Here is a 22,625-nt window from a genome sequence, read left to right as displayed (position 1 = left end):
GCGTCGCATCATGATGTTAAATTATCTACTTGATGGGAGGAAACTCATTGGTATCCAAATAAATTTAATTCATTGTTTAATTTAGAGTTTCAGATTAGATTTGATTTTTTTTCTTTAACTAATCCTCATGATTTTAGTGTTTGGAGTTAATTTGAATAAGTTTGGAGGAAATGATCTTGATGGAAATGAATTTTTGGGGTCAAACCCCTTCAAAATATGACTTGAGGAACTTTTTAGGTACCCAAGTTCACCCAATAAGGCTGGGAGGATTTCCCAAAGGTCCTTTAGTTTGCAAAAATGGACAGTGAACAACCTGCTGAAAAAGGGCATTGAAGTTGCAATAATGAGTAGAGGTTCGCTTAAGCAAAGCTCCCAAAAGAGTCACCCGCTCTCTTAAGCGAACATCTCTTAAGTGGAGGGGCACTTACAAAAGTGAACCCCGCTCTTTAATGAAAGATCGCAAAAGTGAGCACACATCGCTTAAGCAAAAGTAAGGCTTTAAAAGGTCAGAATGCTGGAGTTAAATGGTTAGAAACCAAAAAAAAAGGTCCAACTTCTTGCTCTCTTCCTAATTTATCTCAAAATCTACTCTAAAACTCTTGTTCTTCATTGTGAAAGCACAATTCGATATGTTTGTCTCACTTTTACTCTCTTAAAATGGTAAAATTGTTCTTGAATTCTTGCTACTTTGTTTAAAGTTGGGGGTATTATGTGGAGAGAAACCTTCTCAAACGGGAGGGGGGGGGGGTTAAATTTGTATTTGTGTTGACCGAATCTTGCTTATTATTTTTTAATTGCATGTGTGTGGGTTGAATTATTGTATTTGGGGAATTCTTGAGTACCCATTTCATGATCAAATTGATGAAAAAAGAGGTTGTATACCACGTGTTAGATAAAATGCTCATAAGAACTCAAAAAATGATTTTTGAAGTTTTTGTGGCAAAATGATTGAGTTTTTCAATTTCTTGTTTGTTTATTGTCGGATTTTAACTATTGAAAGTTGATTCTTGTGCGAAAAATGTATAAAAAGATTTGATTGTTCATGTTGAGGAGGCAACGTCATGAAAGCGACCGAATTGTCGCAAAAGCAAACTTAGATTTAGAGACCCCTCTTAACTTTTGCAATTTCGCATAAGCGGCCTCCTGGTCCCTTTTCTGATTGGTCACTTAGTAGGCCTATTTTTTGTCCTGGTTTGGTTCCTAACCTTTTTCTTTGACTTCTACCAATAAAAATAACATTGTTTAACACATGTTTCTTACACTTTTATCCTATTGGGATTTCAGATTTCTAAAAGTCAAGAATGGCACAACAACTTCATTTTGAAGAGGAAGTTGCAGTCGAATATGACCAATATCGATTTGTGTATCTCAGAGCTCAAGAGAACTACTATTTTGATCTGATTAAGCAGAAATTGTTGATCTAGAGAGTCATAACACTTGCTTAAGTGGCCGAGATGCTTCCAAACTTTTCCCAAACGTTGGATAACTCTGGATGGATTTGTTTTTCTCCTGAACTATGCAATGCAAACGAGTAATGTGTGAGGGGATTTTATGCCAACCTCATGGAGACCAACATTTCAACAAGGTCGATAACTATTTGGGGCAAGATCGTTGACTTAAGTGTGAGGTGGTAGTGTTTGGCTAAATGTGTCGTTAAATCTATAATAATGGTCTCTCATTTTAGTATGTTATCATTCATTGTAGCACTCACTATGGAAATTTTAGTTATATTGTATTTATATAGATATAGTAAGAAACAAGATATGAAAATAGTAAAAGCATGCAAAGACGGAACAAAACCATGAAAAAATTGAGAGCCACAAAGTTAATCGCACAGGTCATAGCGATGCGGGCCTGTTGTTTGAAAAAAAGAGAAAATTTAGTCCATTGTGATGCTGTTTGCCTTAATATTTTTACGCACAATACATAAATAGGACCCTTAACTTGGATTCAAATTTTAACTTTGACCTTAAACTTCCAAAGTGCACAAAGAGGCATTTTAACTATCCAACTGTTAAATAAAAAACACTCGAATATTATAGCCCAAACGCATAAAATGCAGACTCTCCAACGTGGATTAGTTAGTCACTCAATGGCTACCAACTCATTTAAAATTTTACACATAGATATTAGAATGAAAAAAAAAACTAAATTATTATTCAAATTGATATATGGTATTGGGTGAAAGACTCTTCCGTTTTACCCCGTTTCTTTCTCAAAATTGTGAAACCCTAGCTGGCGATTTACAACAAAAATCGTGAATCAAGGGAAAAATCATTCAAGATTTGTGCTAAAAGTTCATATACTCTGATGTTTATCTATTCATCTTCCTCAATTTAGTCCAGATATGTTTAATTTTGTCCTTTTGAACTAACAATTTGAATTGTTTGCTGACCAAAAAATCTACACATCCAAGAATCCAATGACATGGATTGTTTGCAAACCTAGAAATCTTCATCAAAGTTCTTTTTCCACAATGACAAAAAATTTTGAAGCCATTTGCACTAAAAAACGAGCAGAAACCGTGATAAAGAGAGAAAAGGGATTAATTTGAAAGAAGAGGGAAAAAATGGGATTTTGATTAGAATATATATATATATATATATATATATATATATATATATATTTGTCATTTCAACATATTTTTTACCGTTGTGGACCTCAAAATTTACTTCTGACGCGCGCAAATTGAGTGCACAGCACGTGTTTTGCTAGATAGGATTCAAATATTTTTTTTATTTAAGAGTTGGATAGTTAAAGTGCCCCTTTGTGCACTTTGGAAGTTTAATTAAGGTCAAAGTTAAAATTTGAAGTGAAGTTAAAGCTCCTATTTATGTATTATGCCATGTTTCTAGGAGTCGAGTTTTGTCCAAGGCATTTGGGGCATGTTGCAGTGGCCCAATTGCTCAAATTGTAAAATTTAGCTTTATGAAAAAGGATATTTTTGTTGTAAAAGCACCTACTATATAAAAGGTCTTTAACCTAATTTCTTATGTGGAGTTTGATTTTTTGGAGCTAAGGAGCGCGATTATGGCGTTCAAGCAACAGAATTCACCGAATTTTTATTACCTTCATTTTCTCTTTGCAACTTTTAAATTTTTAACAGCCATATGATTATTGCCATGATTATGTGTGGGTAGTTTTCCTTATTGTAGGGCTATGGGAATTGGGAGTCAAACGATGTTGTAGTGAATTTTGAATTGACATGTTTTTTTAATTATTACTAGTTTTACGGCACGTGCGTTCACGTGTGCATCATATATACAGTATTCAATGTCGTAAAATAGAGTTAATATTACTAAATTAAAGTTTTTAGTAAATAATTATATTGATAGAACATAGGACAAATGCTTTTAAATGATTAATACAGATTGTCATAGAGTTACTTGTATTTTGAGATCAAAATGACCATATATCATTGAAACATTTCAAAATACATTTAAAGTTAAATATGGAGAGAAAGTGACATTTCTTTAGAAGTATTGTTTTTACTTCACTCAATTTTGTAAACAATCTAACCAACAAAAAAAAAATATCAATAAAAAATGTCACCAATAGCCTTTCCTCTTGAGGTTATGAACATAAATGATGGACACCATTTAAGTACAATTTTTCTCATAAATATTCATACTTGAAATTTAGTATGTGCATGTACTAGTAAGGATTACTATAAATATTTTGATATTTTATCTTTATACGTAATCTATCTTTTTACAAAATATAAGTACTCAATTAATATTTGAGTAAGACTATCTTAGAGAGGTCATTTTACAAATAAAAGGGTACTTTGTTGTTATAACGAATGATGGTTAAATAAAGGTTTGAGTGTGTGTCAAATATTTAGCTTGACCAATATTTTGTTTTATATATATATATATATATATATGTAGCATAATTTAATTTTAATATATGAGCAACATCACCTTTGGTAAAAAATATTATTTTTTTTTTATGTGTCTACCTTATCGTTGAAGAAGTGTAGTCTTATCCTTTTTTCTGTTGCATACCATATGATATAGTTGTTTTCTTATGAAAGTATCTAGTATCTTATAGAAGTTTTATCGTGATATAAAATATTAAATTTTTTGGTACAAGAGTATTTTATGATCAATCACTATTTTCTTATCTATTTTTATATAACTAGCAAGGAGTGTATCTTGTGACATAACATTTTCTCAAATTAAAATGAACACAAAATAACACGAAATTCATAATAAAAAAATTTCATACTCAATATAAATATAAAAAAGAAAAAAAAATATGAAACAATACATAGCCAATGAAGAAGGAAGACGAAAATATATGTTCATGCTATATTCACTGTAGTGTTCCATTTGATTAAAATATCCTGTCATCAACACTTTACATTATCCGTTCATTTTACTTACAAATCTATTAATAGTGAAAATCTATTTTTGAAATAGTGGATTTAACATCAAAACTAATAATTTAATGGACTACGTTGATGCATGTTGTTTTAGTAAAATTAGAAAGAAACTCCTTCGTTTGAGGGTAAAAGAATAAAAAATGAAATAACAAAGAAGAATATCTTACTAAAATCATGTGACCTTTTTCATATTTGTTTATTATTATTGTCTTTCTCACAATATTTCGTCAATGTTAACTCGTGAAAATCGTAAGAAAAGTACAAGTGTGGATTGATGAATGATTTGCTACAATTTGTTCACCAATTCTTTCTTATGTGGTACCTTGAATTTCGTTGAATTTTGAACTTGATCCCCTTGAGATTTTTAAGAAGAAGAAGAGTAGAAAACTTTAACAAAAATCGTAGTTTAAAAGTGAGAGGAAACCCCTCTATTTATAGCTAACAAATAGTAGTATGAATAGGTCCTAATTGTGCCTTATCAGAAAAGTTACAACATTTCGAAAAACTCATTGCTCATGGGAAAAGGCACAACCTTTTGAAAAAGTCACAACTCATCGGAAAAGGCCCAACCTTTTAGAAAAGTCACAACCCTTTGGAAAAATCACAACCCTTCGGAAATATCACAACTCATCGAAAATGTCACAACCCATCAAAAAAATCACAACCCTTCGGAAAAGGCACAACCCTTTAATGTGAAAAGGTATCTACTTTTAATATAATTAAATTCATAAATATAATTAATTGAGTACTTTTAATTGGGGGTATTATAGTAATTCAACATTCAAGTTTGGGAGTTCATGCTTTTAAGGTAGTATAAAATAATAGATAGATAGATAGATATAGATATAGATGTTGGCTTCTTTATTCTTTTATCGTGCTTATTTATTTCATTGTCTTGCTAACACTGAAATACTATCAATCGTCCAGAATTGAACTTGGAAAAAGGAATTTGATTGAAACTGAATCAACTAACGCAAGTTCTTTGAATCTAGGCCTCGAGAATGAACTTGTAATTAGAATAAGAATATATACCTATCATTCTTGCTTAGTCTTGATACAAGAATTATTCTTGCATTCTGGTTAATTCTAACTCCATAGGAATATAGGTGTTAGATGACTTTATTAGGAGAGTAAGAACCCGAAACCTTTCATGAGTTTAACTCTTGATTAATAAACCAAATCATCTAAGTAGTCAATTTAAGTGAATAACTTATCTGAATTGATACGTAATCCATAGCCCTGGAATCTATTCTTTCAAAAAAAATAAAAAAAAATAAAAAAAAAATAAATATATATATATATATATTCTAAATTCACTTACGTACTATTGTGCAATTTCTAGTGTTCTGTACATACTTTACAATTTTTACCATAAATCATCATTACTTGTTACACTAAAAATAATCTTTAGCAGTAATTAATTAACAATAATATTGTAATTGACACTAAATATATTTTTTAGAGGCCTTTAACACACTTTTTGTAAAGATTAGAAAGAAAGAAAGCATAACTATCTTGTTCAATATTAATATTTTAGCACAAAAATCATTCACATTAACTATATATTGGATAAGATATATATGTTACAAGTGTTAGAAATATAGACAAAATATTTGCAGATATAATTGACTGTACATAGGAGAAGAGGGTGAAATATCTATCACCTAGGATGAATGGAGGGAACAACTCCACTGACAAGGTCACTACCAGATACATCAGCTGAAACAAAAGGATATTTCATAGCTGAGGTTGAAGATGGGGTTCTGCTATCCTTTTCACTATCCGTGACCACGGAATCTCTAATTATAGAGTCAGATTCAGGCATCATCACCCGTATGTTTTCCAGTTCTCGAACCACTTCTACCATCGATGGCCGACCTTCTGTCTCTTCTTGGCAACATTTCAGAGCCAGATTTATGAATTTCTCTACACATTCCGAAGGATAAGATCCCATCCGATCATCAATCACATTGAATATCATACCAGAACGATACGCAAGGTTCACCTGTACATATATATCCATACAACACGGATTCAATTATATCTAATGGAGACCAAAAACCTTGATATTATTACTCAAATCCCTTATGTTTTAACACTTAATTATGTGTAGATGACAGCGATAAGACAATATTTTCTACCAAGACAGTACCTCCCTAACAATGTTCTTGCCGTGTGAAATTGGCTGCATTCCGGTGAGAAGCTCAAGGAATACAACACCAAGGCTGTAAACGTCACTCTTGTCAGTCAATTTATGAGTTAGGAAATACTCTGGGTCAAGGTATCCCTACAGAGAACAAGCATTAGAGTCACAAGGTAGGATCACAAATATTTTGGTCAAAATATCCACTTCCTTGAACAATCAATGCTCACCGGAGTGCCCTTAACAACTGTTGATACATGAGCAGGCAGAGTCCCTTCAAGATCTGGAACTGGAGCGAGCCGTGAAAGTCCAAAGTCAGCCACCTTTGCAATAAACTTAGAGTCTAGCAATATATTGCTTGCCTTGATATCTCGATGGAATATGGGAGGATCAGCCTCCGTGTGCAAGTAGAGTATGCCCTTAGCTGAACCTAAGGCAGCTTTCAATCGCATAGCAAAACTTAGAGGTTCTTTACATTTACCTGACACACCACAAGTCAACTCATTAAATCCCATATGATATGGTCAAACACTTGATTTCTGCTAGTGCTCCCCCCAAAGCAATCCCCTAAGACTAACCAGCAGAAAGATTGATTTTCTACAATTTTCATTGGAAGGGATTTGGTTGGGGGCAAGGCTAGATGTTGTCGATTAGTTAATCGTTTGCGTGCTTAAATGTTTTCCTTATCAAAATGAAGTGCTAGAAGGAAAAGATTTGCACAAATAAATGGAGGCAAGAACAATGTGAATTATATAGTTATTTACCAGATAGGTGGTCTCTCAGAGTACCATTAGGCATAAACTCGTAAACCAGCATCTGCAGGTAAAACACAAAATTGACAAAATGTTCTAATTTAGGAATTGAAAAGAGAGAAAGGCACGTGTGTATGTAGAAAGAACACGGAAAAGAAAAAGACCTATAATCGGCCAGAGGCGAAATAATATCAGTAATCACAATATTAAAGTAGTCCAGCAATTGTTGGAAGAAAAAGAAAAAGTAGTCCAATTATCTGCTAGCAAAAAATCTTCTCTTGGATCTGTATTCCTTTGCTAATCTTTAAGCATGTGAGTGCACATGTGTGTAGGATCCATTTTAAGGTATAAGAAAGATCATATATTCCTTTTTTTCCTTCCAGCATTTAAAAAAAAAACAAATATTTTGGTATTACAAAATTGAGCATACTGCTCCATTTGATTTTTGTTCATGATGAAGTAATAAGGTACCTGTTCTCCTTCTTCACCACAATATCCAAGCAAAGACACAAGGTTTCGGTGATGTAGCCTAGATAATAGTTCAATTTCTGTAAGAAACTCCTTTAGGCCCTGTAACGATCCCTCTTGAGCTCGTTTAATGGCTACAGCTGTCCCATCAGCTAAAGTACCTTGATAAACTTTTCCATACCCTCCTTGACCAACAATGTTGGAGTTGTCAAAATTTTTGGTCGCCAGTGTCAATTCTTCAAAATAGAACTCCTTAACACCATCAATTTTGACAGAGATTTTCGACACTGCAATGCAAAGACACGGGCTTACAACTTTAGTTTGAGACAATATATCTATATCATAATCACCACCTTCATGGCATCAGAGTTGAGATTGAGGTTAACATAACATGCAGGCCTAAAAGCAATGTGTTATTCAAATGTGAACTAATTGATACGCAAGATACGATACACGAACAAGAGATGATTATGCTGTTGATCAGTAAGCTCATGAACTAGACAACTTTTTAGATGAGAGAGAATATATTGTTTTCAGGGATACTTCCAAATGAAAACTCTAGCTGGATTCTTACATCTAATATTTCTTTGCAGAGATAACACACTCATTATCATGCTCTTTGAAATTGCAGTATTTTCAAATGGAGACTATTCCATCGTTCTACATCTAATTTGATGTCATTGTATTTTCATCATTCTATACAAACATATAATATTCAATTGTCTCTTTCAGTTTCATGATTGCTGTATCTAGGTAAAAGTTAATCCAAGTAATAAAGACGTATGAGAATGTATAGTCTACAATGATTCAAAATGCTACAATCGCAGAAAGCAACACAAACTTCAAGATCAGTAACTGTAGTATACTCACATAGGCTGCGTTTTGAACTGGCACGGTGGTGCTTCTTCATATGCAATCTCAGTATGAAAAGTGATACAAATGCCGATATTGTGACCGCACCAGCAATTACCCCTAATATGATGCCTGCAAGAGCTCCCTTGCTAATACCAGATGATGAGGGAAGGGGGATGACTGCAAAAGAACAATAAACACTATATATCACAAGGACACAAATAGCTAGGCTTCACCCCGTTAAATGCTTCGATAATATGATATGATATGGTATCTATTCTTGTGTTTTATAATTGCACAAAGGATTGGTAAGTCACCAAATTCAATATGGCCCAATGATTAAGTCATCAGCAAAGGAAAATCACACACCAACAAAAACAAAAGTACAAGAAGAAGTAAGAGATATACAAAAATATTTTATCATCAAAATAAGTTAATCACATAGTCAAGTTCACTATATATCATGATCTTTTACTGACAAAAGGAAGAGAACAGATTAGGTCATGCTAAAGATTTCTTAAAAGTTCACTCGAGCAGAGTAGTGTCAGCTAAGAGTAAATCATAGAGAAACGAAATCAGATACATATCTGAGAAAGTAAATCAATCAAGATGTGGAGGGATAAATTCCTCTTCAATGAGTACTCCTTGGAAGACTATGTTTAATTAAGGAGGCATACGTACATTCTCGATAATCTGCAAGTAGGGTGAAATTGAGAAGTTCATAAGGTCCAAAAAGATCATTATCAGGAATCAGCCATCCAGTGAACATGCTACGGAGTCTTAGGACCTCACTTTTATTGAACAAACTAGAGCTGTTGTTATCATCAAAGATGGGGAAAATCCTCAAGTACATCTTCACCCGAGGACCAGCTTCCAATGAAAATGTGTTAAGGTGTAATTGAGATATATTCAGTTTAAGACCAATCGTGATATACCACTTAAACTGATCCACGTATGATCGAAAATCCCGAAATCCAGGACTCTTCAGCCTGTATCCTATAAGCAGCGGTAGAGCACAAAAGCAAGTAGGATATGGCAGGGCATATTCATAGGGGGGAGGACACGCCAAAGGAGGACAATCAGTGTTGTTTGCTAATTGCAAGGTACCACCAGCATCTCCATTGTAAGGTCCGCAAAAGTTGAGTAGGATAGAATTTGAACAGAATGGATTTCCTTGAAGACTAGAACAATAAAATGGGAATGTAAAATGTTCACATTGTATCTTTAAACAAAGAGGAATTATTGAGATGATGATTATACAAAAAAAAACAAACCTAACAGTGACATTTTGTGGGATAACCAGAGTTCCTGAGATATTCAAAAGCTTATTGTTCCGCAAATCCCTGCAATATTGCAGCAGATACATCTCAACTACAGTCATATTGATCTCAAAGTATGGAATTATCAAGGACTAGACAGCTAGGAAAAACTAACACATAGGATAGCAATAACAAAGATGGCCTTATGGTAACAAATCTTTTTTTCATGATAAATTTAGAAGCAAATCTGGATCTCTCAAAATTTCAGTCCTTACAAGATAAGTGTCTCCGTAGCGTTGAGTGTCCTATTTTGCCAAATTATGGATGGAACAGAACCGCTTAATGAATTGTTTTCTAGCGACCTGGCAGCACAAAAAATTAATGAATTAATGGATAATTGTAGCGAACTATTTATGTTGTTGAGTGGTAAACGACTGACAAAACTATTTAATAAAAGTCGTGTCTCTAGAGTAACAAAAAAAATATAGTAACAAAAATGATAAAGAGCAGAGGAAATAATGCTCACAGTTTCTGCAAATGAGGAAGGCTTGAAAAGTTTGAAGGAACAGTTCCGTTGAGGTTGTTGTATGACAGATCACTGCCACAATCAGAAGTAAGATATTGCTTCAGAAAATATCAGATAAACAGTATGATGGACCTGACAATATCACTTTAGCAAGTAGTAGTAGATAATAATAACTCATAATAAAGCTTACAGAAAAATTGTATCAAGCTCTTACATTGTCGTCATATTGTCACTAAGCTTGTTCGATGGAATGGACCCACTTAGTTGGTTAAGGCTGAGATCTCTGAAATATGAAAATAATTAATTAGAATATGCATGTTGCAAATGCAACTATTAACCAAAAAGGGTAATTATGTTGAATATTGATCTTAAGTGATGTCGCTGTGAGCCTAAAGCTAATAATCTGTGTTCCCTCAAGTGAATCCTGATTATTAACATTTGACTTCTCCATGGAAACAGAATTGTAATATAAAGAAGTGTATAAATGTCCTTATAGTATGCATGAACCTTGGATATATTCTTACATGTAAGTAAGGTTAGGTATGTTGCCCAGATTTGGAACTGGTCCCTGTAAGCTACAGTTCCTCAGGCTCCTGGAAGAATGAAAAAGCAGAATCACTTTAAATCATTATAAGCTCTCAAAAAAGCGTACTAATTACAATACAAGGTTTGTAATACTTTCTTGAAACAGATGAATTTATTACTACTTTGAAAAAATGAAGCATAAAAAGCAAAAATACTTGCTTACAATCTGGAAGAAGCAAACATATAAGCTACTGAAATTGTAAAAACATTCAGTGGTTCCAGAACCTCTATTCTAAAAGCTCTTACTTGATATAAACAAGCTTTACAGGTAACAGGTGATTAAATTATCTCTTATAGTATTTGCTTCCTGTTACTTTTAACTACTATTTGAGGTTAGGATGAACTCATCATTTCTTCCAGCTCATTCATAGTTTTCTCATCCTGTTCTTTAGTCCCCTTTTTATTTCCTTTGATTGGTAACTTCAATGTTATTCCACTGGTTGCTACAAATAATGGCTATTCCTTGTTGCCAAATAGTAACAAGGCGAATCACCATTGGAAGAATCTCCAACAGGAAATCGCAATCAACTTTGAATGATTGTTCTAATGACACAATTAACTTGAAATTATAGGTTATATACTGCATTACTTCTATTATTTGAGGATAATGTGTTTTATCATTCATTTATGCTACCAATTCTATAATAAGTTAAATAGGAGTTCTAACCATCAAAGATTCTATATGTACATGCGTATGCACCCAATTCAGTCTCAGAACCCATAGTACATATAAAAACTCAAGATAACTAATGTTGATTGATAAGTGTTAAAACTGTTATGCCTATTCACAGGAAGATTATAGAAGAGCAGTGACACAAAATCTTTTGAAGTTATGGTTCATGCCCCCCCTGGACGTAAATAATTTCTATCCTCATGCCATAAATTCCAACTCAGCATAAACAAGAGATTTTAATGGACTTACAGTTTCAACAAACGTGACATGTTCCCGTATGAATCAGGAATGTGACTTCCTTCAAAGTTGTTATTATCAAGTTGACTATAAAACAAGAGTAAAATCAAATATGAGACATTTATGCTTACAGAATAAAAGGTAGTTATAGAAAAAAGAACAAAAATTGAGACAGTAAAAGAACTTCTCAGAAAGAATAAACGAAAACAGATGTGTACATAGACATCTCCTACAAAGGTTTAGTCCATTTTATGAGCTGAAACCCTTTAATGTCAAAAGTCAACTAAAAATATGGTCCCTGTTGATATTTAAATCAGAAATAACTATACACAACATGACATTTCTTATCTACAGAAAAATCTTATAGGTGATAACTATGTCCAGAAAATTGATTCAGTTTCATACTGTTGCTAATCTTTTATTCATTATGAGCTCTAATATTTTATCCCCGAAAGAAACAGTTCTCAACTATTCCCTTGATAAATAAAGCCTCTTAGCAATAATAAAAATGTTTTCATCTTTTGATAGTACCATAAAATCTTTTGATTGGCTTAAGGGATACTAGTGGTCTTCACAGCAATGACAGGTCATGAAGCTTTTCTATTGCATTCAGCATATTATTCCAGTGGCAACTCATGATTATTATTTCTTTTTTACTTTACCAAATATTGCTTTACCAAAGATCAAAAAGCTACATCTGAGAGATCCTGTATTGATACTTCGAACATAATATTGCCATCTGTGTACATCAAGAATAGTCTTATATGCTGAGTGTCACACTTCGTAATCAATAGTTACTACAACAAACATAGCTTGAACTAAGGATATGTTTGACGATTTCGTAACTTGTTGCAACTGCCTTGTCTCCTTTCTATGTCTGCAACAGAATTTCAATTTATGTCACCTTTCCCAAACTCATCATGAGGGAAACCTCTTCCACAATCAAGATAAAAGTACTTCGACTCCAAAGTTATCGCCAATGAAAAGATATTCTAATATCAGTAATCAAAAAAGTAGTATATACATAGCAAAGAAAGATAGCATACAGTATGCGCAAATTTGGGATTTGAGCAAGCTCTGGTGGAAGGTAACCCGATAAGTTGTTATTATCAAGAAGCCTGGAAAATGAAGGGAAAGGGTGATAAGTACTTTATAATGCATAACACACCTCTAAATAATATTCATCAAAATTAATAGATCAAAAACACACGAGAACTGCAAAGTAAGGTTGTGTAGAATAGACCCGATGTGGTCAGGCCCTTCGGGGAGCTCACATATAGCAGGAGCTTAGTGCACCAGGCGAATCTTTTTTTTTTATATAGATCAAAACCACACTACATTCTAAGGTTAACAAGTCATCTTTATCTAGTCTATCCAGAAAAATTCATTTCTATATACAATATAGTGTGCAACAATTGATATTAATGAGATGGTTTAATTCCAGCTAAATTTTCTGCTTAATCTTTTTGGTCTCAGTCTCATGTTGTATTTATCAAATGAATTTTGATACATCGACATACTTCTTTGGTGATAACATAAAAGAAGTCAATCAGTAAGAGTGTATGGGTGTTTTAATTCGTCAAAAAGAAAGAAAGCATAGTTGCTTGCAAATAGTAAGAAGAGATAGATATAATCATTTCAGTACCCACCTATTCCTTGAACAAACAAAGAGTAAGCCATGAGAGACAGAGGCGGATCCAGGATTTTAATTTTATGGGTTCAACCTTTATGTTCTTAGCAGTGAGCCCCTTACACTACTAAAATTATGGGCTCAAAATCTAAATGTTGATTGAAAATTTAATGATTGTTTACATATCTATCCATATTCTGTGTCAAGAACGCTGGCTTTCAGTTGAACCCAGTAATAATACTCTCCACCACCACTGATGAGAAACAAGGGAATCCTTTTATTTTTCCTGATCGGAAAGGACTCCAAATGCATCATTCATAAAAGCAACATTTCTACTTAAGTCTTGCGAAACATCATAGTTCACACCACCTGAAGGACTGTGCAGGCAGTAATACCGTCAAAGAATCATATTGTCACTTACAAGTGAAGTAGGTTTGGAAGTTTAGATAGCTCCGGTGGAATTTGTCCACTTATCGAATTGTTATTCATGTGGCTGACAGAAAAACAAAAATCACATATGGAAAATACATATCAGTAAATAAGAAATGAAAATTCTGATGTTAACGATGTATGTGGCATCAAATAACCAAAAAACTGGTGTCGGGCTGTAAGGAAATTAGTAATCATCCATCTCAAGAAATCTCTTACAAATGTGCTGTTTTTTCCAAATTTGCAAATGATACAGGTAAGGGTCCTGATATGTGGTTTTGATCAATTTGTATCCTGTTCAAGTTGGGAAGATAACCAAGCTCTTCAGGCAAAAAACCCGTCAATTCATTTCCATTCAGAAGTCTGAAACCATAAAAAAAAAAATTAAAAATATATAAGTAACAACCAGAGAAAATTATTAGGTAGCAAGCAAGATGTAATATTTCCTGAATAAGTACACATGGGAATTATCCAAACATCCACAGATATTCGCTCATTCCCCATGAGTAAAACCACAAGAAAAGAGTGAACAATCTGAAGGAAGTCATAATATCAGTAAAAAGAAGGGAATGGGAAAAACAAGTTTAACTTACAATAATTCAAGTGTTTTGATATTTCCTATCTCCTTTGGGATTGTCCCGCTAATTGCATTCCACATTACATCCCTTTTTAGGACAAATGGAAAAAAAAAGTTAGCAGAAAAATTACAATGTAAAGAAGCTGTGAGAAATATTAGAGAAAAAAATATTATTGAATTGTGTGTCTACATTATTACATTGAGACCCTATTTATACACACTACATTAGACTCCTTTTCCAACTAGGATTCCTATTCCTATTCCTATTCTTATTCTTATTCTTATTCTAAATAGGATTCTTTGATAACACTAAATAGGATTCTATATACTAATCATATTCCTACTAGGATTCTAACACTCCCCTCTGCATACAAGTCATATGTACCTAGTTTGTTACAGATGTAATTAATACGAGGATCAGTGAGGGACTTGGTGAAGATATCTGAGTGGCTCGACCTGTCTTGGCAAGAGTTTAGCATTCGGATCCATAGGAGTGTCAATGAGTCTACATCCCATCATTCTTGTCTCCTCAAGAATGTCTAAGGCATATTTCCGTTGAGAAATAACAATACATGATTTAGACCGAGCAACCTCAATACCTAGAAAATACTTCAGTCTGCGATGCAAAGATCTTTAGTCCGGAAATGTTGAAAAAGATGTTTCAAATTAGTGACACCTTCTTAATCATTGCCACTGATAATGATATCATCAACATATACCACTAAACAAATATACAGATTTGGTGCAGAATGTCGATAAAACACAAAGTAATCAGCTCCACCACGAGTTATGTTGAACTCCTGAATTATTGTGTTGAACTTACCAAATTAGGCTTGAGGAGACTGTTTCAGACCATAGACTGACCTAGAATGACCCGTGCAATCGACATCCAAGGCTTGACTCCCCCAAGCAACAAAACCAGGTGGTTGCTCCATATAGACTTCTTCTTCAAGATCATCGTGTAAAAAGCATTCCTAATGTCTAACTAATGAAGAGTCCAATGAAGAACTGCAACCATGGATAGAAAAAGACGGACATATGCTATTTTAGCCACAGGATAGAAAGTGTCACCATAATCTAGCCCAAATATTTGAGTATACCCTTTGGCAACAAGGCGAGCCTTAAGCTGATCAACCTGATCATCTGGACCAACTTTGATTACATAAACTAAACGATAACCAACAGTAGATTTACCTACATGAAGGGAAACAAGCTCTCAAGTACCATATGTAAAATAAACATTTCATCAATCATAGATGCCTCCCCCTGGATGAGAAAGTTAGGGATGCGAATAGAGGATAAAGATGATACGAAGGCATGATAAGATGACGATAGATGATGATAATTCAAGAAAGTATAATGCGGGTTAGCATTACAAGTGGAACATATACTCTTTTGAAGTGCAATTGGTTGGCTAGGAGGAGGCAAGCCTGCAATAGGAACAAGGTCCGACGCATAATATGAATCATCTATGACTAATGTTGGATGCGGACGACGATGATAAGTTATGAGTGGTGGCACTAAAACTGGAGACATAGAAGTAATCATAGAGTCTTCAAAAGTTGGTACAGGTAAAAGTTGAGGTATGGACATGAGAGATGTAGAAGTAATAGTAGAGTCCTTTAAAGTCGGTACAGGTAAGACTTAAGGTATGGGTAAGACTTTAGATATATTAGGACGATCAAAAAAAGAATAGTAAGGTTAAAATTCAAAGAAAGTAACATCAACAAACATAAAGTTGCGACGAAGATCAGGTAAATAGCAACAACACTTATTTTGAACTCAAGTGTAACCAAGAAAACACATTTGAGAGCACGAGAGGCTAATTCTTGGGCTAAGTTGTGAACAAAACATGTGCTCCCAAAGACACGAGGGAGGATAGAGTAGAGAGGTGACTGAGGAAACAATATTGAATAAGGAATTTGATTATGAATGGAAGATGAGGGCATCTGATTAATTAAATAGCAAGATGCGAGAACTACATCGCCCCAAAAACACAGTGGAACATGGGATTGAATGAGAAGAGTGCGAGCAGTATCAATAAGGTGCCTATTCTTTCTCTCTGCTACTCCATTTTGTTGACTGTATGGACAAGAAGTCAGATAAATAATTGCTTGATCAGTCATAAATTGTTGAAATTGGGAGGACATATATTCTAAGGAATTATCACTACAAAAGGTACGAATAGACACCAAATTGATTTTGTATTTCAGCACAATAACTCTAGAATATAGGAAATAATTCAGAGTGATCTTTCATCAAGAAAATCCATATAGATCTTGAATAGTAGCGAAACCTATGGGCGAACTGACTCTACTAAGACCCCAAATATCAGAGTCAACTAAGGAAAATATAGACTTTGCACAACTCTCAACACTACATTGAAAGGTTGTTCAAGTGTGTTTCCCACGTTGGCATGACTCACTATCTAATGTGGATAAACGGAACAAAATAGGCACCATCTTTTGTAGCTTGAACAAACTAGGATGTCCCATACGTTTGTGAATTATGTCAGGAGAATTGTAATTGGACATGCTATGCATGAGTTAGACGAGATAAGGTAGTAAACCTTGTGATTCATATCCTACACCAATTGTTTGTTCCGTACTACGGTAATGCTTGACAAATGAGTCCTCAAGAAATAGTATGCCACAATTTAGGGCACGAGTCAAATGACTGACTAATGCAAGATTGAAAGGATAACCAGGGACATAAAGAACGGACTTTAAAGTGACAGAGGATAGGGGATTAGCTTGTCCAATTCATTTTGCTTTGGTTTGGTTACCGACTGCGAGTAAACCATATTTGAAAGAAGTGATTTATCACCAGAAACATGATTAGAAGCGCCAGAGTCCACAATCCATGATCCAAAAGTAGGAGACTGTGCAGTTGAGGCTACTGGTAAAGGTATCTACTTACTTGCTTGATATTGAAGATACTCATTATATTCCTCTTGAGATAAATAAACCCGTTTATTACCTATGACGTTAGATCGAACTACATGCATATTTTGGGTGGTTGACTATGCAAAGAATAGGATGTTTCATGAGTGTGTCCAAGCCTATCACAATAACTACACTTAGGTCCAGAATAACATATGTCATGAGTGTGTCCAAGCCTCTTACAATAACTACACCTAAGTCGAGATCTTCCAAAGCGACCTCCCCCTCGTCGATTCTTCTTGGACAATGATGTTTGATTATCTTATCTCCTCATTAAGGGTTCTGACTTAATCATAGGACTAAATCGAAATCAGTGATGAACGTTTACAAATTTTGTATTGAACTGCTAGAGAAAAAATCGAAAGGGGTCTTGACAGATCTTGCCGGAAAATTGACAGAGGTCACCCAATTATTAAATTTAACGACCGAAAAGTGGTCAAAATATGAGAAGAAAAGAAAAAAATTATATGGGTAGGGTCAGAATGATGGCACGACCCTACTGGAAAAGAGAAGCAGAACACTGATAGAAATAGACGAATGCGTATCAGCCCCGACAATCATCAAAAATTGACGCACAGTGACCTGGTTGAGTTTCTCACTAATGTTCTGATACCATGATTGACACTCATCGGAAATTGACGCACAGTGAGCCTAATCAAGTTACTCACTAATGCTCTGATACCATATGAGAAATATTAGAGAAAAAAATATTATCAAATTGTGTGTCCACATTATTACATTGAGGCCCTATTTATAGACACTACATAAGACTCCTTTTCCAACTAGGATTCTTATTCCTATTCTAAATAGGATTCTATATACTATTCTTATTCCTACTAGGATTTTAATAGAAGCTATTAGTGGGAAAAAATTGCAAAGCAGAAAATATTTAGAAGAGAATAGCATTTGTTAAATATCCAAACTTACAATATTTTCATGTAAGATAAGTGACCAAGCTCCGGTGATAAATTTCCTGACAGATCCATATCCAGTAATTGCCTGTTAAGAGGAAAAACACAAGGACTCATCATATTGCAGATTATTGAAACATACTCTACTGAAATGTGATCAATCTCTAGAATGATCACCCACCACTTGTTTCAAGCTACATTAAAATGTTTACAAACATCATAACAAGCAAAACAACTGAGGTCAACAATTAAACTTCAGACATTAATATTTTTATTTATTTTTAACTAAATCAGACATTAGAATTTATGTGAGACTGTCATCTTTCTACGCAAAAAAAGTTGGTAAATTCACAAAGTATTCATAGTCTATGCTCCTTCTAGACTACTAGGACCCTATAATGTAAGAGGGCTTCTCTGTGCTCCTTCTAGACAACTAGGACCCTATTAGGTAAGAGGGCTTCTCAACTATAATCTCTACACTTCAAAGCTTCCTTGTCCAACTATTGAAAAATTGCTAGTACATACATCCATTTATCATTATTTATTTACGTGTGTAGAACTTGTTGGAAATTTTAGGGAGGACAACTCTCAATCTCTCAAATTCTGTTGAAGATAAGTGGAGGAACAAAATTTTTTTCCTTCACTCAACTTGCTTCCTTATAACTGCTATAGTGCCCAGGAATTAATAGGTATTCTTTTAACGTGTACCTAGTCTAATATTATCATAATTTAGTTCGATTTGTTTTCCTAGTTATGAATTAATTTATACACATATCTTAGCATTAATTTCTAAATACATGAACTAGGAAATTTCATGTACTTGAGATGAACCTAGGTTATTTTTTCAACACCCCCTTTAAAAGTGGATTCATCACTCAAAAGAGTGTTTTGGAAGACGTCAATCTTTGATGGATTATAAAGGCAAGGCATCCACAGCTTGATCTTGTTTCTTCAAGATCTCAAGCTCAACTTCATTTTATGATCTTCCTCTACCTCGTCCATGTCCACCACTTCTTCTATGCTAGCAACACTTTTCATCTTTCTTCTTAAAGAAAACCAATGTTTGCAAAGCTTGTTTGATTCATTCTTGTTACTGGTCATTTCATTTTTCTTCATGGACTTGCAAAGGCAGCAAGTTCATCGATGATCATGGTGTCCAAGGATCGTTAATTGGACTCCTCAGTTACAACCATAAAATTAAATCGTGAATTCAAGGATCATAGAACTCTTACAATGATCTGATCATCCTGCAAATCTTATTCATCCTCGTCATCATCTTCATCTTTACTTGGGTTTTATAAAAAGAAACCTTCTCAAATATCATGTCATCAATCCTTTGATAGATGCAACCATGTTTCATATCTATCATTTTCGTGAAAGTCACATCACCCACTACCTTTCTACTCAAGATTTCTCATCATACAGCTACTCCATAAGCAATTGTTTGTTCAGGGTTGAAACTCTTGTTTGACTCCTTGCCATCAAAATTATCTCTGGAAGTTGTTTTAATTTTTGAATTATTGGTAGTTCCATGTACCAAAATAATTTCTTCAAGTTGGTGCTTCTCTAACCCAGCATCCTCATAGCAATAGTAGCTAATCTCATTCACATTCATTTCACCCCGAAGTATCATTCTTCCAAATATTTGAGAATTCGGGTTCTCTACAGATCCCTCCGGACAAGTAGCTCTAACAGCAGATGTTGGAAATTTAGGAAGGAGGGCTCTCAATCTCTAATTTAATTCTAGACTTTTTGTTTTCCAAAATCATGAATTCAACTATACATGCATCTTAGCATTAACTTCTTAATACATGACTAGGTAAATTCATGTACTTTGAGACGAATCTGATTTGTTTTTTCAACAGAACTAAAAAGTTCATATTTGTGGAAGAACGAAACCAACGACTTGTCAAATAAATAGTCTCGCTGTTGGCCATAATCTTTGGTTTATGCCACACAAAAACTTTGATGTAATGATATATTAATACAAACCCCAGTCGCATCCTGGACAATAGGTGCTTGATGATTTTTGGATGTCCATGGTACATCAAGTAAATACCAAGGCCAATTGGTGAGGCTTATCCCAATTCTTCAGCGAATCTCCTATTCTCAAATACAAGCATGTGATACGGTGAGAGCTGTACAAGATAGAATAGAGCTTGTATGTTTACCCGCATAGCATGAATTTACCTAGTGCATACGAACAGAGCAGGATGAATTGCAGGCTCCCCCATTTAGATCCTAGAAAATGTATGATATTAGATAGTGGGATGCTCAATAGATTTTCACTAGCATGATTTCTACTTTCAGCTATTTGAAAAAGAGTCTAAAGCAACTTCAAAGGTTTCTTCTTCTTTTTTTAATAGACTTCAAAGGTTTCTTCTTGGGATCCAAGTGTGAATTTGAGACATGACATGATGGCCTCACTTTCCCTCAATCATTACTTTTTTGTTACTAAATCAATTTCAATTCTCCAAGTTTAGTTCTGATGCCTTGTCTTTACTAATATCTGTAGAATCCAAAATAGAACTAAAAAATCATGCCACCTATTAGATGAGGCAAGTTGGAATAGACTAATTTAGAATGGTTTACAGAGAAGATATCGATCACATCTGGTACTTACAGCTATGTCAGGATCCGATAGGTCATGACTTTTTGGATTAAATCCTTTGACAATTCTCTACTCCGCCACCTTCTTTGTTTGTTTCAAATTAAATCTATGGCAAAGTGGTTTATATGCTTACTTTACCTACTTGACTAAAGGGAGTGAACTTCTTTCAGTGTGAGCTAGCAACTAACTACCAGAGGAACAAAGAGATTCAACAACCAATACCCAATTAAGTACCAGATTTGGAAGCAAGTAATAAAGGCAAAATGGCATAAATTCAGGAGAATATACATTATTTGAGAACCAAAGTAGAGAGACCAGATATATTCTTGAGAAATCCATAGATTTAGAAGTGTGTTGGAAAAATTAAGCATGTTAAGAACATCCATGCTTATGATGCAGTAGCAATAAGTGTGATAAAGGTCTTACAGTTCTCGAACATGAAAATAACCATCATTGTTTGTTTGATTGTAGCAGAAAACCCCAGTCCAATTTGAGATACATGGATCTCCTCTCCTCCAGTTACTGAGATTCCCATTTGGATCAACCAAACTATTCTTGATGGCACGCAATGCTTTTACTGTGACACAAATTTCAAAAGTTAGGATGGTTGTCATGTAAAAGTAAGAACAAGTGCAGTTGCTTTGTATTTCTGTTTACAGCATTGAAACCCCGTACCAATACCATGTAACAAATAAATTGGGAAGATCAACAGAAAAAGTTATGTAAAGGTTACCTTCATCTGGATGAGTAGTTTGGCTATTTGCCTTGGTAAATAGTAGCAAAGACCAGTAAAACCATAGAAGCAAGGTGATCCGAATAATTGAAAGCTTAGAAGCAGACATGGGAGAAAGATGGAGCAGTGTTAGAAACAAATTAGAGTAAAGAGTTGAATTGTATTTATTTATTACTCTATCTTGCTACAGTGTAAGTAGATAAATAAATGACGAGGAAAATGCTTTGGTTTGTTGGTAAAGAGAGAGAGGAACGAAGTAAGATTGAAGATTGGGGAATGCTGACTTGGTCGCCATAGGAGGTAGTGATGGAATGGCTGATGAAAGCAGCAGCCACCAGAATCAATAAAATATTGAAACCTTCAACTAATGCATCCTCAACAATGTTGACTTTTTAAACGGTAGGTGGTTCTGCACCAATCATATCTATTGTACGACAACAACACAAACAAGGCCTGTCAAAGGTCTCATCATATGAAGAAAAAATATTATTCATAAAAAGCATTACTTAATTCAAAACTAATGAAATACCAAACACTCAAAGAAAAACTCAAAAAAATAGCAAAATATATGTTGAGTCAAGAGGGTATCTACGCATTTCACATTGGAAAACCCTGCAGCAGCATATTGAAGAGCAGAAAAAAGCTCATAAAATATTCTGTATCATAGGTTAGGTATACGCACCAAATCAAGTTCTATTACTCCTCTGCTCTATCACATTTAAAATAAAGAGTTAGTAGTGAAAAGTTTCTTTAAACTTAACACACTTTATTAAATTAGTTCTCCAACCGTAATGTCTCATTTCTTGTGAAACTGTTTTTATTTGTGAAATCACAATTTTGCCCTTTCCCTTAGCGTTTTCATACTTAGTTTGTATTGTGGGAATGGATAGTGTGGTCCCTCATGCAATCG

General features: G+C 34.2%; 1 protein-coding gene across 2 annotated transcripts; it reads right to left on the bottom strand.

Moving 5' to 3' along the window:
• Positions 1–5,948: 5,948 nt before the first annotated feature.
• LOC125837484 (probable LRR receptor-like serine/threonine-protein kinase At1g06840) lies at positions 5,949–21,869 on the bottom strand. 2 transcript variants are annotated; one of them, XM_049516586.1, is made up of 20 exons: positions 21,716–21,869; positions 21,409–21,559; positions 18,388–18,459; positions 14,535–14,606; positions 14,161–14,304; positions 13,934–14,005; positions 12,929–13,000; positions 11,895–11,969; positions 10,912–10,980; positions 10,602–10,670; positions 10,388–10,459; positions 10,137–10,223; positions 9,877–9,945; positions 9,284–9,783; positions 8,621–8,782; positions 7,754–8,037; positions 7,295–7,346; positions 6,761–7,011; positions 6,540–6,674; positions 5,949–6,392 (listed from the first exon to the last, which is right to left on the bottom strand). In XM_049516586.1, exons 1-20 carry the CDS (start codon positions 21,822–21,824, stop codon positions 6,048–6,050), a joined length of 2,862 nt encoding a protein of 953 aa, XP_049372543.1. In that variant the 5' UTR covers positions 21,825–21,869; the 3' UTR covers positions 5,949–6,047. The 2 variants fall into 2 exon arrangements, with proteins under 2 accessions (XP_049372543.1, XP_049372545.1); XM_049516588.1 differs by lacking the exons at positions 18,388–18,459; positions 21,409–21,559; positions 21,716–21,869 and adding an exon at positions 14,904–14,963.
• Between the last annotated feature and the right edge of the window lie 756 nt (positions 21,870–22,625).

Source organism: Solanum verrucosum, unplaced genomic scaffold (genome assembly GCF_900185275.1).
Source record: "Solanum verrucosum unplaced genomic scaffold, falcon-dt-bn FXZP01000092.1, whole genome shotgun sequence".
Lineage (NCBI taxonomy): Eukaryota > Viridiplantae > Streptophyta > Magnoliopsida > Solanales > Solanaceae > Solanum > Solanum verrucosum.
This window is presented reverse-complemented; position numbering and strand designations above follow the sequence as displayed.